Source organism: Podarcis vaucheri (genome assembly GCF_965113315.1).
Source record: "Podarcis vaucheri genome assembly, chromosome: 8".
Classification (NCBI taxonomy): Eukaryota; Metazoa; Chordata; class Lepidosauria; order Squamata; family Lacertidae; genus Podarcis; species Podarcis vaucheri.
In genome coordinates this window covers 59,587,743-59,604,321 of record NC_138766.1, presented here as the reverse complement: position 1 = coordinate 59,604,321, position 16,579 = coordinate 59,587,743, and the positions used below count along the sequence as shown (strand labels likewise).

At 42.6% G+C, this 16,579-nt stretch overlaps 1 protein-coding gene across 3 annotated transcripts; it reads right to left on the bottom strand.

Annotated features, from left to right (window-relative positions):
* Positions 1-1,191: 1,191 nt before the first annotated feature.
* VXN (vexin) lies at positions 1,192-15,391 on the bottom strand. Of its 3 annotated transcripts, none has more exons than XM_082234044.1 (6): positions 15,311-15,391; positions 12,078-12,133; positions 6,787-6,955; positions 5,712-5,773; positions 4,948-5,036; positions 1,192-1,716 (listed from the first exon to the last, which is right to left on the bottom strand). In XM_082234044.1, the coding sequence occupies exons 1-6, from the start codon at positions 15,372-15,374 to the stop codon at positions 1,527-1,529; spliced, it is 630 nt and encodes a 209-aa protein (XP_082090170.1). In that variant the 5' UTR covers positions 15,375-15,391; the 3' UTR covers positions 1,192-1,526. The 3 variants fall into 3 exon arrangements, with proteins under 3 accessions (XP_082090170.1, XP_082090171.1, XP_082090172.1); XM_082234045.1 differs by having other exon boundaries at positions 4,948-5,033; XM_082234046.1 differs by lacking the exons at positions 12,078-12,133; positions 15,311-15,391 and adding an exon at positions 10,665-10,721.
* Between the last annotated feature and the right edge of the window lie 1,188 nt (positions 15,392-16,579).

Sequence of the window (16,579 nt, the reverse complement as noted above, 5' to 3'; positions counted from 1 at the left end):
TCCTGGGCTCTGTGGCTTAACCCACAGTACCACCCACCTTGTGATAAATCTTTCAACCTGGGCTGTTTGTCCTACCTAGTTGCCTTTTTCCAGTGTATCACAAATAGGAAAGGTCCTTGACTGAGCCAAACAGGCATAGAGGTGGCTACCCCACATCTTCCAGCAGATTTCCCACATGTGTGCATGTGTCGCTCTGCTCTCATGCTGCATGCTCCCATTGTTACTGCTGTGTTGCAGCTTTTGCTTGAGTTGGCAGCAAGCAAACGTCAGGCAGAGCAGTGAGCAAACATCAGCAAGGTGCTGGAAGGCAGAATGTGTGCCTCCTAGATAGCTGCCTTTTACTGAATCAGACCACTGGTCCTTCTAGCTCAGTCTGCCTTGGCCAACAGTGGCTCTCCAGGGTTTCAGACAGCGGACATTCCCAGCCCTGCTTGGATTTGCCAATGATTGAACCCAGTACCTTCTGCATGCAAAGCTATGACCCTTCCCCACATAGCTTATCTTGACATCCCTAAGGTAGCCTACTAGCCTCAGGTGTGGCGGAAGATGCTTTTCTGGCATCAGTGTCAATGTCAGATTACACCGCCAGCTCCATGGCTTCTGTATGTCGAATGGGGAGGAGGGACACCATCTTGAACGTTGCCTCAGGCAGCAAAGGCCAGTTCTGGTAACGGCATAGTTTAGAACAACAGTTTCAAACCAAAGAACCCAAGAGTTCTTTGGAAGTTTAATGTTTGCATGTGTGTGAGAAAGAGTGGAGCAGGATCTATGAGAATATCAGTAATAGATAACAGGAAAGGCAGGTTGACCACCACCTTGAGTGTTGAGCATATGATATGGCGGGCTGGACTACAACCCCCATCATCCCTGACCATTGGCCATGCTGCCTGGGACTGATGGATGTTGGAGTCCAGGAATCTCTGGAGCGCCACAGATTCCCTCATCTCTGTGCAAGAGTGCACTCTCTGTTGATGTGGTGCAAAAGTAGGTGAACAGTTCATTTAGGTGAACTGAATTATTGCAGTAGAATTCTTCTGCGAATCCTCTGTCATGCTCAGAGGTTCCTAAGCAAACAAGTTGATTCTGAACCTGAAAGCCTGCATATCACTGATTTAAAGAAATCATTTGCCGAAGTATCGTCGCACGATAAATTGCAGGACTGTACTTTAAATGGCACAGTGTTGTTGACGTGAGGTCTGTTGAGGATACAGTAATTTCTCTTGGCCTTTTCCAACAAATCCAGATGAACCAGGACAGAATAAGAAATGCTGGGTTGATGCAATTATCACAGTTCAATCTGTTAACAAGAAGCATATCAGAAGCATGTGCAAAATATATGAGCTGAATTGTTTGCATAGGATTCAGTCTTTAAACTCGCCCACCTCGTCCCCCGTGGATTCTGTAGAAGTTTTGTTTTGTTTTTTGGGAGAAGTGTGTACCACACTACATCCGTTATCAGGTAAATGTGACAGCGTTCTGTACTTTGTTGAAGAACCCTCTGCTTGCACTTGCAAGGCTGAGGGTTGTCAGTCTGCCTCAAAGGCACTGTTTGTGGCCCCCAAATATTCCGACTTCTTTTTATGTTTCATCCATATTTTCCGCAGGAGGCTTGGTGTTCCATGCAAAATGCTGCCTGTTAGAGGTAAAGAGGCCTCCTCCGCTCCTTGAGTTGGGCTTATGTCATCTTCAGTATTTTTCTGCAAGGACCTTCTGTGCCTATAGTTGAAAGTGGGAACAGATTCAACATTTCAAGATTAAGTTCCTTCAGAATAATTATTTGGTGTTCACCGTTTTGTCAAATGATTTATTAAAACTTTTTTTCACCATTTTTGTCTTCTATTGTTAAAATACTATTTGTTAAAAATCATATATGTGTGTGTGTGTGTATATATATATATATATATATGCAGGTTTTGGTGTCTTCGGGTGTCTTCCCGTGTAAGAGTCGGGGTGTCTGTGCGACGTTTCGACGAGGTCTCACTCGTCATCTTCAGGCTGGTGCTTTCGGCTTCTTGTTACTGGAACAGAGCAGAGTCTGGTGTTTGAGTTCCTATAAATACTGTTGAGGGGTGTGGTGTATAGCCTTCAACGTTCTGGGCAGAGAGGAAGTTCCTAGATTAGTGTGCCTTTTCTTCTTTTGTTCCTTAATTACTTGAGGGATATCTTGAGTGATTTCATGAGTGATATTCTGAATACCACTGGGTGGGTCATTAAGTGTAGATTAGTTGCTAAAGCTTTCGTGTCTTGACCTCTTGAGCTTGTGAAGAGTTTTTCTGAGAAGATGGCTGTGCTGCATTTAGTTGTGCTCTGGCTTGGCTTCGTGTATAGGGGCGAGCTGTGGTTTTGTGCTTTGTGCCAGCCAGATCTGTGTAGGGATTGCAGGGGGGTGCAGCATCCGGAGGTGCCACTATAGTTTGGCTACTGGATGGAGTCTGTAATATGTCTGTGGAGAGGGTCTGGGTTTGGGTCTGGTGTGGTTGATTGGTGACGGCGTTCTGTGTGCCTCTGGTTCTGGTGTCGGTTTTTGTGGGGAGGGCTAATTTCCAGATGTCTGGCAGGCGGGACGTGTCGTCACGCTTGTTCATGTTGTGAGGGTGTTTCTCTATCTCGATGGCTTCCATGATTATTCTCTTGTGGTGATGTTCCATGTTAAAGAGCAATTTGGAATCTGCAAAATTAATTTCGTGTCCTGTTTCTTTCATGTGTTGGAAAAGAGAGGAAGTTTTTTCTTCTTTTTTGACGGCATTCTTGTGTTCTGCGATACGTGCATTTATTCGTCTGTTTGTTTGTCCAATGTACGTGGCCAAGACTCTCATCTCCAGAACCAAACGCCTGGCTGACAAAGACCACTTGACAACTGAGTTACAGAATCTCTCAAATGTGTTAATCGCCAATGGATACCAGAAAAACAGGGTTACGAAGCTAATCCAAAAAGAAACACCCCCCAAAAACCAAGACACAGAAGAAAACAATGGCATGGCCCTCCTTCCTTATATCAAGGGCACTACAGACAAAATCAGCAAAATCCTCCATAAACACAATATCAAAACAGCCTTCTGCATCAACCAAAAAATAGCCAATATCCTCAGAAACCCAAAAGACAAAATCCAGCTGGAAAACCAAGGGGTCTATGAAATACCCTGCAAAGTCTGCCCAGCCACGTACATTGGACAAACAAACAGACGAATAAATGCACGTATCGCAGAACACAAGAATGCCGTCAAAAAAGAAGAAAAAACTTCCTCTCTTTTCCAACACATGAAAGAAACAGGACACGAAATTAATTTTGCAGATTCCAAATTGCTCTTTAACATGGAACATCACCACAAGAGAATAATCATGGAAGCCATCGAGATAGAGAAACACCCTCACAACATGAACAAGCGTGACGACACGTCCCGCCTGCCAGACATCTGGAAATTAGCCCTCCCCACAAAAACCGACACCAGAACCAGAGGCACACAGAACGCCGTCACCAATCAACCACACCAGACCCAAACCCAGACCCTCTCCACAGACATATTACAGACTCCATCCAGTAGCCAAACTATAGTGGCACCTCCGGATGCTGCACCCCCCTGCAATCCCTACACAGATCTGGCTGGCACAAAGCACAAAACCACAGCTCGCCCCTATACACGAAGCCAAGCCAGAGCACAACTAAATGCAGCACAGCCATCTTCTCAGAAAAACTCTTCACAAGCTCAAGAGGTCAAGACACGAAAGCTTTAGCAACTAATCTACACTTAATGACCCACCCAGTGGTATTCAGAATATCACTCATGAAATCACTCAAGATATCCCTCAAGTAATTAAGGAACAAAAGAAGAAAAGGCACACTAATCTAGGAACTTCCTCTCTGCCCAGAACGTTGAAGGCTATACACCACACCCCTCAACAGTATTTATAGGAACTCAAACACCAGACTCTGCTCTGTTCCAGTAACAAGAAGCCGAAAGCACCAGCCTGAAGATGACGAGTGAGACCTCGTCGAAACGTCGCACAGACACCCCGACTCTTACACGGGAAGACACCCGAAGACACCAAAACCTGCATATATATATATATATATATATATATATATATATATATATATATATATATATGCAATTCTAACTGTATCCATGAGAGCAGTCTCCTAAGCATCATCTCTTGTTCAGATGTTTTGGACCACAGCTTTTATCAGCCCCAGCCAGCAAGGCCATGGCAAATGGGGCCGATGGGAGCTATAGTCCAAGATGTCTAGAGGACACCAGGTTGGGGAAAGCTGCTCTAATGGAATTCTCTGCACCTTCACCAAACTATAGTTCCCAACATTCCTTCACCAAACTATAGTTCCCAATGTTCCTTGGAGAAGCCATAACAATTAAACTGCCTTAAAAAAAGTCTGTAGTACAGAAAACCCTGATATTTCAGGCAAAATCTTTGGACGCCTGCTGTTTATTTAATGCTTTTCCACCCTTCCTTTCAGGACCCATTGTCCTTGCAAGGCAATGATCACTTAAATTTAAAGACATATGAAACATCAAAGCAGAAGAAGACCATATGAGCATTTGAGCATTAAAAACCAGCACAGCAGATTCATTAATCCTGGACCAGAATAAAAAACATATAATGAAAATAGAAAATAACAGTGCAATCCTATATGTGCCTGCTCAGCAGTAAATCCCATTGCATTCAATGGGACTTCCTTCTAGGTAAGCGTGTATGGGATGTTGTGGATTCAGTTTGGGATCTTGAGCATGCAAACTATGCTCTTCCAGCAGCCTTTGGACTCTTTCCCCTTTTACTTATTTACAGATACTCTTTAACTTCTTAAAAGTTGCATTTTGGGATGTCAGTGATCTTCAGTCTGAGTAGTGTGTCATTGGTTCTTATAGACTTTGAGTTTGGTAGCCCAAGTAATAGTTGTGGAATTAGAGGAGAGGGTAACGGAAAGAAACTTACTCATCTGCAAATACACTATCCCTCATGGCTGGTTCTGTGGCTGCAATCCATCTTGCATTGTGATGGGAGACTGGGGATCCCTGAGGCTGCTAAATTATAGGGAAATGGGGGGGGGGCGGGCAGAATAAAATAAAAATGTCAAGATGCAATAGAAACAGAACACAATAACAGCTAGCACACATCTAACAACTTGGCAGAAGAGGGAATGCTGACATCATAAATGCATGGCAGACATCAGTGGGGTGACCCTAATAGTTGAAGCTTGGACTGTTTGTTCACCCATAAAATAACAGTTTTCATAGATATACTGTCAGCCAATTTGGATTATTTTATAAAAGTGGGCAGGATATAAACTTTAAAAATCAATCAACAAATAGTGAGACTAGAGAGTGTGGTGTTGGGAGGCTGAGAAAAGATTATATCTGATACACCAAAGCCAATATCATCTTAATATTGCTATCCTTTCATATAATTTCTGGATTTGTATGCATCATGTAAAAAAAATTAATGCTTGTGTTGTTGTCCGATAATTTCTTTAGATTTGTTTTTACAGGGTTTGTTGTGTGTTTGCAGCCTTTGCTTTTGTTCTTTTTTGTATCGGAAGGAGGATGTGATTAATGTAAGTGCAAAGACCGCTTTTATAAGAAGATTAAGGATGTTACATGAATTTTTGACTGAACACTCACAAGACTTGTAGCAATCATCAGGAGTCACATGATATTGCACAGAGGTAGTTGGTTTTATATTACGTATGTGTTACTTACCAAAGTCTTTGCATCTGGCAGGCTACTGCTATAGCAGAATGGCCTTTGTTTAGAAATTCCAGCTGCAGTGAAAAACAGAAAGGAGAAACTTTGGGTAAAATGTACTGTAGAGAGAACTGGAATGTGGACTGTGCTCTGCCATCTGGGTCATTCGTCCATATGTGTATACATGCTGCCGATGAATGAAAATGGCTGCTTACCTGGTCACAAGTAACCATCATGCTGGGCTCCTCCCCCTTGGAAGGAACATTAGGATGAGGTGGCTGGTCGTGAGGAATCCCAGTCCGGCCGTTGGAGATTGGTGGGCTTTCCCACCATAGCCTTATTTGAATCCTGGCCAATCCAGCCAGGCCAGGTGGAAGGGCTGTGGGACTCTATAAAGGCTGACTGCAGCCGACCCCAGGGACCACTGTCCTCAAAAATGAGAGTGACTGGTTATGGCAGTGATGCCATAAGAAAAGGACATTAAGGCACAAGTCCAGAGACCCACTTAGCAGAATGAACAGGAGGACCCCAACCACATTATGAAGCAACACACACAACAATCTGAAAAAGGGGGCTCCAGAAAGACCAGAAACTAAAATTACCTAACTGCAGCACTTAGTGGAGGCGGAAATTTAATAACAGGGAAATGTAGCTTTTTCACACACTCCTTCTTGCTATGAGACCTCCGCTTGCCAAATCAGTATTTCAAATATAAGTGACCTCACTGGCAATAGTACTTGAAAGTGTGATCATAGAATTGTAGAACTGGGATAAGGAATAACCATTCTTTCCTGTGATATTCTGCCTTCTATAGGCATGTTTGAGCATCATATATTTCTCTGATATTCTTCCTTAATACTTTCACAATGGAACTGTCTTCCATTCTGATTAAAATGGACAGCAGGATTATCCACACAGATCCTTTTTCTGTAGGCTAATATACATCCTGCAGCATCCTGTGCTGCAAAAAAACAAAAACAAAACAAAAACAAAACTCTTCTCAGTACCAAAGGGCTCATTGTTTTTATTGCAAGGCCATACCTCTGGACAGTTAGTAAGCCTGAGTACTAAATATATTGCTGAGACTTACTGTGTCTTGCAGAACATTTGGAGGGACTAGGGAAGAATCCTTGCTGCCTGTTCTGCACATGACTGAATCCCTGCCCTTCTTCATCTTTGCAGAAGACTTGAATGAGATCACCTTGGTGTGACAGCAGCTCCTCTGTCCCCTGAAGATGATAGTCAGACACTGCTACCACCTACAGGGAAGAGGTGAAACAGTCTAATTACATGTGCCGTGTATAGATTCAATGCCTGAGTCTATGCATAACCTGCAGTAATTATAGTGTAGAATAAGCATTGCTGTCTTCTTTGCCCATAAAACAATAATTAAAAGTTCTGCTATATTATCATTATGAAAACTGTAACTAAGCTGATAGCCAGAAGAGGTAATACCCTATTATGTTACTCCTCTATCTTTCTACAGTTATCTAAAAGGCTTAAAGTTAGGAAGCGTGCAATAAAAGGGTTGGACAGAGAAATCTCTCCTTCTCTCCCAACCAGGAAAAAGAGAATATTGTCTAGTGTGCTTCCTACACCATTGGACTGACGATATAATTTGGAAACTAATTGGGTCCAGCGTAAGGCACCCATGAGGGTCTTGTTCTATGGGTCCTGATACTGTGCGATCCAGTTTACAGGCTTCTGCCTGCCTGCTTTGGATTCAATGGTCTCCTGACCACCATCATCAGGTCAAATGTTGACTCTGTAGCCTCTAACTTGTCCTGCTCACTGCTGGGCTCTGGGGTCATGGCAGACCCAACAGATCACGTGGAAGAGACAGGAGCTGCCCAGTGACTGGGCAACCCAGTCAGATGGGCGGGGTATGAGAAATAAGTTGTTGTCATTGTTTGGCTACGTCCCATGCGTGTATTGTTCTGTCTACTTGAAGGCAGACAATGCTGCTATGGAAAATGACCATGTCATTTGATCCATCCTAAGTGGCGCTGTGGGTTAAAGCCTCAGCGCCTAGGGCTTGCCGATCGAAAGGTCGGCAGTTCGAATCCCCGCGTCGGGGTGCGCTCCCGCTGCTCGGTCCCAGCGCCTGCCAACCTAGCAGTTCGAAAGCACCCCCGGGTGCAAGTAGATAAATAGGTACCGCTTACCAGCGGGAAGGTAAACGGCGTTCCGTGTGCTGCGCTGGCTCGCCAGATGCAGCTTTGTCACGCTGGCCACGTGACCCGGAAGTGTCTCCGGACAGCGCTGGCCCCCGGCCTCTTGAGTGAGATGGGCGCACAAACCCCAGAGTCTGTCAAGACTGGCCCGTTCGGGCAGGGGTACCTTTACCTTTACCTTTAAGTGACCCAATTATTATGGGTTCTGATGTTACTGAAGTAGGAAACTACCACAGAGGGGTGACAACTATGTTCCTCCTGTAATGCAAGGATAGTTCCTCTTGTATAACAATGAGACGCTATTAGCATATTGGCAGTAGAATTCAAGAGAAAGTTGTACAACATCTACCTTTATTTCTATGTCTTGAGATATCAACACACTCAAACGGAGAAGCAAGAGTATCTTGCCATTAACACAGACAGAGACTACTGCTGCATTATTCTTCCATATGTGTTTGTTTCATTTACTACCAAAACTATTTTCTTTTCTTTTTTAGAAAACAAACTATGTCCAAATCACTTGGGTATATGTGGGCCTAATGCCATGCAGTAATAAGTTGGGATAACTTATGTAGGTCAGGAAGCCAAGTCTGTGGTAGCACAGTTTAGATCCAAACAGGATTTCAAGCTTCTCTAGGTCATTATGAACACGCAAGGTAAATCTCTGGGATTATCTTGAAGTCACTTTTCTTTTCTAATTGTATCAGAAAAGCTAATGTGAGTTTGGCCATTATTCAGATGAATGGCAGTCTCATCCAAACTAAGTAGCATTAGAAAGCAGCTCCCTAAATATTTGATTTATGATTTTTAAAAGATATTATTTGTTTCAGCAGCAGCAGCTACTTGTTCCATTTGCCATGCAAGCTTTTCTTCTTGTGCTGTGGAGTCCAGCAGCAGAAAGCCTTGCAAAACACATTCAGAGGCTATTTTCATGTTATTCTTCAATAAGCCAACAACTAGAATTTACAAACAATGAGGGAGAGCTGGCTTTTACAAACAATAGAAAAAATTCTGATAAAACCAACAGGAAGGAGAAGGAAAATAGGAAAGCTGTGCATCACAAATGCATTGCAAAAAAGTTTTTGGAACTAAAACCAATTCAGCTCCAGAAGCCAAAACTAAATTAATTTGTACTATGCAAGTCTTTCACTTGCTTCACTGTTATTTTTTTTGCTTATTTAAAGAATTAATGTCTCCATTATAGAAAACTACAATAACTTAACAATCTAGAAAACTGAGCCAATTCAATGCTAAGCACTTATTTTGAAAATCACTCATAGAATGTTCTATCAGTGTCAATGGGAGAAAGGACTAAGCACCTCCTGAACTCTTCTACAACATTTAAAAGTTCCTGACTCTGGTTGGATTGTTGCTCATTATTCATTGGCATCAGTGGCGGAACTTGGAGTCTCAAATTTCAGCAGTGCCTGCACAACGCCAAAATTCAGTGCCCCCCTCTGTAAGATAATTAAAATGCAGTCAAACCAACTATTCATGTTTTGCTAGCTGGGCGCATCATAGGAGCTGAAGCTCAAAGAGTTTTCCTATAAACTTGCTAGGGAGAACTCTGTGAGAGACACTCCCACTGTGCCCAGACAAAGGGAGGGCATAGCTCTTTCCATCTCTTTCCGCTCTGCCAGCAATGTGACACCTACAAAATCTGAGGTCCAAACTCAGACCACATTTTGAGCTAGACTTAAATATGTCTTTGTAACTGAATTACCATTTTAAGTCTGTCTGAACAAAGCTGCTGTATCCATTACTGTTCAATAATTATTCTGAGTATATGTTATTTTTTACCTTTTACAAATCCATTTTGTGTTTGATTGTTAGCTTAAGGGGGAGAAAAGGGGAAAATACCAGGAAAATCAACTCTGCCTTAAAGCATCCTGGATTACGTAAGCTAAAGGGACCAAACTAGCCTATCTAAACTTCCTTGTAAGCTGCAAAGCGATGGCACTCTGCTGATCAGGGGGAAGGAAGGATAATATCTAATAAATCAGGCTTCCTCAAATTCAGCCCTCCAGATGTTTTTGACCTACAAGTCCCTGATCCCTAGCTAGCAGGACCAGTGGTCAGGGATGATGGGAAATGTAGTCTCAAAACATCTGGAGGGCCGAGTTTGAGAAAGCCTGTAATAAATATAACATCTCCTAGCATCTATTCATATTCCAAAACCTGCCTCTCGCCTTGGATTCTACCCATAGGGCCAGGTCTAGGAGGCCCTGGGTGCCAGGGAACCCACAAAAGTTACCAGAAGTCACGTCAAAGCCCCGACACAGCCTCCCAGATGACGTCAGAGGCCCTGCCAGGCCTCCAAATCTGACTCCTGGTAGAAACTGGAAGTCATTTTTGGAAGTCTCATGAGGTCTCGGACGTTATCTCTGAGACCCTGCGAGGCCTTGGAAAAGCCACCACCGCAATGTAAAGTCATGACCTCATGATGTCACGATGTCACATTCTATCACAGGCGCCATTGGGGCCCAAGTCAGCGCCTCTGATTCTACCTCATGGCTGTGGCACTCCCAAAATCCCACGCCCAGTGCAACCAAACTGGTTGTGTTCCCTTAAACCTGCCTCTGATAGTATGGACGTTCTAGCCCAACCGTTACCAACCTGGGGCCCTCTAGTTGTTTTGATGGAGACTCCCACCAGCCCAGTTTCACCAATCCTGGTGAATTCACCAGCCAATTCTGGCTGGGGCTGATGGGAGTTGTGACCCAAAAAGTCTGGAGGGAGGCACCAGGTTGGTGAGGACTGTTCTGAGTTTAGAAGATAGGCTGTTAATACATACTGTGATGGTGTGCACTTTGGCAGCAGGACTCACTCTCATCATAAGTTTCTCCTCGCTGATTTTAAAGGGACATAAGAAAGGGGAGCAGGGGAGGCCCTCATTTAAAATAGCTCAGTCCTATGCATCTTCAAAACAAATGGACCCTGCAGATCTGAGATGGGCATACAATGCAAAGAATTAACAAGAAACTGGTATGCTCATGTTTTGCTGGAAAGTGGTTGTGTAGGATTCCCCCAGACACATGGAGAGTCTTTAAAATCATTGCTATCAGGAAACAGTTAATGTTGAGGCATCTGAGGTTAATTCACAGGGATGGTCATATGACTGGGTAGCACTTAACCCTGCCCTGGCACACTCAAAGTGCTATTGCTGTTAAAGACTCTGGCAGGCTTCCAAGGGTGCTTGCTATTTTTGCCTTGTCTGGGATTAAACAAGGGCACCTATGAAGATTACCAGGGTGAAATAAGTCCTATCATCTCAGACTGCTAAGAGCAGGTAAAGGGGCAAGTTTTTTTAGGAATTAATTTTCCATATTTTGCATTGTAGGGGGGGGGGAGTTGGGCCTCAAAATCTCCCTTCATGTTGTATATATATTTGCCATTCATTGGTATGATTGCACATTTTTAGTTTGTTCAATTCATTTATTATATGTTTGTACTGCGATTAGATATCAGTTCCCAGGTGGTTTATATTATTGGCAGAGAAGCACAATTAATTTGAGCCAGGGTTCACTTACTTTTGCTCTAGGAGCTTATTTGGATGCCCAAACTCAGTCCTGGAAGGAACTCATAAACGAGTGCCTTTCTTTCCCACTTGTGAATCAACACAGCTTGCTTCCAACTACGGTACATCCAGGAGATACAGGTGGCTGTGAGGCTTCCAGATCAGAGTGCAATTTTCAGATGTGCTTGAGGTTGATATGTGCTTGTGGTTGTGTTATTGTGCCAGATGCCTGCTCCACCAGATCTTACGTTTGCCAAGGTGATATAAACATAAGAGCAGGTCAGAAGCTGAGATGTAGGGATATGTAACCTCTCTTGGCCAGCTGATTTTTCTCTGCACATGCCCTTCTAGACTGTTTATTGCGCAGCTGGGCTCTGTAACCAGAATTAAGCCCAGATGGATGAAACTTGTTTAAAATGGCCTGGTGCAAATCATTTGCAGATAGAAGGATTAAGTCCACTCTCTTCTGCCCAGTAATTCTCAATAGTGGGTTTGTTGTAGAAAAGGCTGCATTTGAAATTTCCTTAAAACCTACATGCAATTTATGAACCATGTCAGGTTTTGTGTTTTTTGGTGTGTGGGTGTTTTTGTACCAGTGCATATGTTGGTTCCACACCATGATCTTGAGAGATCTATGTTGTGCTTCAGTGGACAAGAAATACCCTCTTTAATAAGCAACATTTTCCTTACCTTTTTCGGCAGGATGCATTGTGTACTTTTGGCTTTTCTTCTGACTGGGCTACATGCTACAAAAACAATGGAAACATCAGCATGAACTGAAGAAATTGTTTAACTTTCCTTGTCAAAATGTAGCATCCCAAGAGAGCAGCTCAGACCCACCTGGCAGAACCTTGTCTGCACTGCCTTCAGTGGGTATTCCCTCCCCGCCCCCCACTCTGATCAGTAGCAGGTAATTGGGTCTGGGGGTTGCCATTTTAATTTCCCACAGTGCTCTGCGACAACACCATATGTGGGGCATTGTGGGAAGTTAAAATGGTGGCTCACAGCTGTCTGGCACTAATTGGAGTGCTGCCTCTACCAACATCTGCTGCTGTTATCGGATAAGCACACCAGGGCTCACTCAAAGAAGGAGAAGCCCACTAAAACAATTCCACGACAGGGCCATTTCACAGGGACACTATGCAGTGGAGCTGGCCCTGAGTGACATCAAAGATAGACTAAAGTGACCTTGCTGAGAGAAGTTGTGGGGTCAGGAGTGTTAGGGTTGCCCTCCTCCAGCATTTGAGATATCTGCTTGGAACTCAGTTTTTTTCAAATTAAAAAAATAATTCAGAGTGGTTGACAACATTCAGTTGAAATAGCACACACACAAACACATTTATGTGTGTGTGTATATGTCTGTGTATAATATGTACATAGAAATAAAACAGGAGATAAAACCAATTCAAATTCAGAACTTTCTTTGGGGGGGCTTTTTTTTAAAAAAAGCACAACACTGGCAACCAGGTAAGCCTTTCTTGAGAGCAATCTATATGTGGGTTCCCATTACTCTGGCACCAAGTAAAAGCTGTTTTGTCTGTTAAACTTTTAATTGTGGAATATAATTGTTCTGCTTATTCTGTAGAATGTTGTTGTGCTCCTGATTTAGTCTTATTTGCTTTGCATTTTCTTTCTGTGTTGTTCTGATCTGTTGCAACCTGTTAACTGGGATGAAAATAGCCACACACAAAAAGAGAGCCCCCATCTCTTGTTTTCTGAGGATGTGGCTTAAATCAGAACAGTACCCATTCCCAATCATTAAGGTGGTTCTTAATTTAATCAGCTAGTCATTCAAAAAAATAACTCCATACAGTCACAAAGCCATGGAAGCAACAGCTAATATTACATGGAGCAAGTGATGGTCCACATGCATCAGAGTCACATAAGTTTAAATGAAACAGAGGTGTTAGAAAGATTTTAAGCGTATGTAAAAGTATATGCAGTCTTTATATAGTTTTCTTTGCATCTTATTGAAAGCAGAGGACAATGAAAAAATATTTGCATATTCATTCTTTTTTGAATGCAGTTTTTAATTACATTAATGATGCTCCAGATTAAGTAGCAAGGAGTGCTTTATAAATATCCATCTGGCATCTTTTTAGCTTGCCCATTGTAATCTCCCCAGCCAAAATGCTGTACATCTGCAGGCGAGGAAAGCAGCAAATTGCCTTACCCAAAGACAAAGCAAGGAAAAGTTCTAACAGAGGTAATACTTCTTGAATAGGCTGCTTAAGAAACAGTTGTTCATGAAGATGGGAGCCAAGCTGACAATTCACTTTGGCCTGCCATGAAATAAAGGCATCAGGAGCTGCTTGATACTGAATCAGACAAATGGTCCATCAAATTATGTACTGAAGGGTACCGACACATCTTGTGTCAGTAAGTGCTTCTATGTATGTGAAGAGTGCCCTTCAGAAGGATACAGATACAAGCAGGTACACCTTAAGACAGGTACAAGTGGAACGGGGTTGCCTTGCTATAGTGCTGCATGGCTCAGAAAAACTTCACTTGCCAAATTTCCTAGCCAGATTTCTTTCTTTTGCATATCAGCTACAGGGGCCTTCACTTTCATGCGATCATCCTATCAGTCTGATGCCTTGTGCAGAAAACGTTTCTAGGACTGCCCCCCCCCGACCTTGCAAAATCAGATTTGTAGGATATCCTCTCCCAAATACACCTTCTGCCCTGACTTCCTTACAAATGATTCCCTTAAATAAGAACTAGACTTGGCCATTAAAAAAACACAACTACTTTGAAATCCTTCCTATTTCAGTCAAAGCTCGGGTTGCCCTCATCCCCCTGCCTTGCCTAGACTGTTGCCTTTAAGCAATTGTGCAACAGACAGATATGCAACTGAGACTAGCTTTTCCTGCATATTCAGGCCAAGAAGAGCTTTGCCTGTTGAATTTCTTCCTGCTAAAGTAATGTTAAAATAGTGGGAACCCTGCCAGAAAATCATTACATCCAGTTTTCTGACTCAGGCCTAGAAAATAGGGTGGATTAAAAGGCGAAAGATTTATACGATCTGAGAAGAAGCCAGAGCTCTCCTGGTATGGGTGTAGTGGTTTGGTGAAGCTGTGAGATAGGGCTTTGGTTGTACAATCAACATTGCACCCCATTAGCAGTAAAGGGGATAGTGGAACTGGAAGCAAATTTGGGGGTAATTTGAAAAGCACACACCACACAATGAAAATCCATTTTTATAAAGATATTTGTGTGTGCATGTGCGCATGTATGAAAGAACTCCAAGGATAAGCTTGGGCTCCCAATCATAATTTCATTTGCATTTTAATAAAACATCATCATAATAAATCTGAAAAGAGCAACTGGGGCTTGCAAATAAATATTAAGACTACACATTTCTGTACAGAGTTTCCCATGAGAAATCTATCTCCCTTCGGACACATGGTGTTGAAAAACTATTGTTCTCCTGAATGCATATTGATCTTTGCCTGACTTTTGCTCTTCGTAAATGCTAAGGTTAAATGTACAATCAGTCCCAGAACACAAATTTGAAAATGCTATCTCCTTTGACCCAGTAGGTCGTAGCCATATAAAGTCATTTTCTACATATTAACTATTCAGGGCTTCATTTTTCAATACTCCTAACTTTATGATTTCTCATCTTAATGGTAATATTGGATGCCTAGGAACAAAGCCACATGGAATTAAGCACACCGATTGCACAGTTTGTTTCTGTAGAAATACTTCCACTGCCTAGCCTATCTAGACTTCTGCTTTCATTTTCTCCAAGGAAAGGGCGAACAGAGGTGGGGGAGGAGTTGGGGAATCAGAGATCACTACACAGCAAGTACAATACAGTGAGCACACATCTGAATTTACCCTTTTGAAGGTTTCCCCCTAACATTCCATTTCAATAAACACTGAACCCCTGGCAATAGCTCTGGATGCGTGGTACTCACATTTGGAAGAAATCACAGTGAAGACTTCTAAATTTTCATCACTGCAACTGTAAATCTGGTGCATTTTTCACCTCTCCCTCCTGGCTGCCTATCGGCTTCATGCAACTGCTCTGAACTTCTGGTAAATAGGTTTCACTAATCCCATCTGGCTCTGTGATCATTGTCCACGTCCACAAAGGAGAGACTGATGCTGTGATCTCATCTCATTCTACATTCTTCATTGCAACATTTTCAACCCCAGTCTGCCTTTGTATGAATTCTGCTCACGCCAGGGTTTGATTTTGCTGTCCCTTAAAACCACAGCCATGCAAGTAATATTTTATTTGCATAGCCTCTCTCTGTTACCAAACAAGTTACAGGCACCTTCTGCCAGTAGTAAGTGGCGACCTGGAGGAATGCTTGCATTTTGTGTATAGACGAGGAATTATGAAATAAGACATTTATTATTATTAATTAATTTTCTATCGCACCCTTCATCCGAAGATCACAGGATGGTTTACAAGATTTGTGGGAGTGACAGAACCAGGCATTATTTTGTAGTATTTATTGTTCACTTTAGGCATATACTCATTTAAAAAATAAACATAGAATAATTTTCTAAATGAACAATTAAAAAAACACACCCAATATATGCTGCAATAAGAACATATTTTACTTTAAAGTGTTTCTTGTTTCACAAGGCAGTGGGATAAGGCCTTTCAGCTCTGAGATCAACGTTTTCAAATATAGATGCTTGGACTTAAGCACTCAAATCTACATTTAGCTCTTTTAATAGGTGGCCTGGTTTGCTGAGGTGTTGAGCCCTTGCAAAAACAAAAAAGCAAAACCAATAACGGACACCAGTTGAAACGCTACACCCACTTACACAGGAGTTAGGCCCCCCAAAATCACTGCCCCTCCCTCCCCCAGTTTGATTCTTATGTTTCCAAGAAGGAATTGACTTCAGGTGCCTGGGTTTAGCATTTTCATCCTGGGAATGCCACAGTGATGAGTGTCTTGTACTGTAAATGTTATATTAATCTTTTGGGAAAGGATCTTTTTAAAACAGTGGTTGAGCTACTAGTGCACACAAAAGCACTTTTTTTGTTTGTCGGTGTGTGAAATGCACAGGCAGGGTTAGTCTAGCTATTCTGGGTCAGAAACTGTAGCAGGTATTCGCAATCCCAGGTGCCTGATGTCCTGGAAATATAACTTGCTGCCACTACTACAATACAATAGAATTTTAAAGGGAGGACATCAACATTCAACTCACGAGCCTGAGCCAAATAC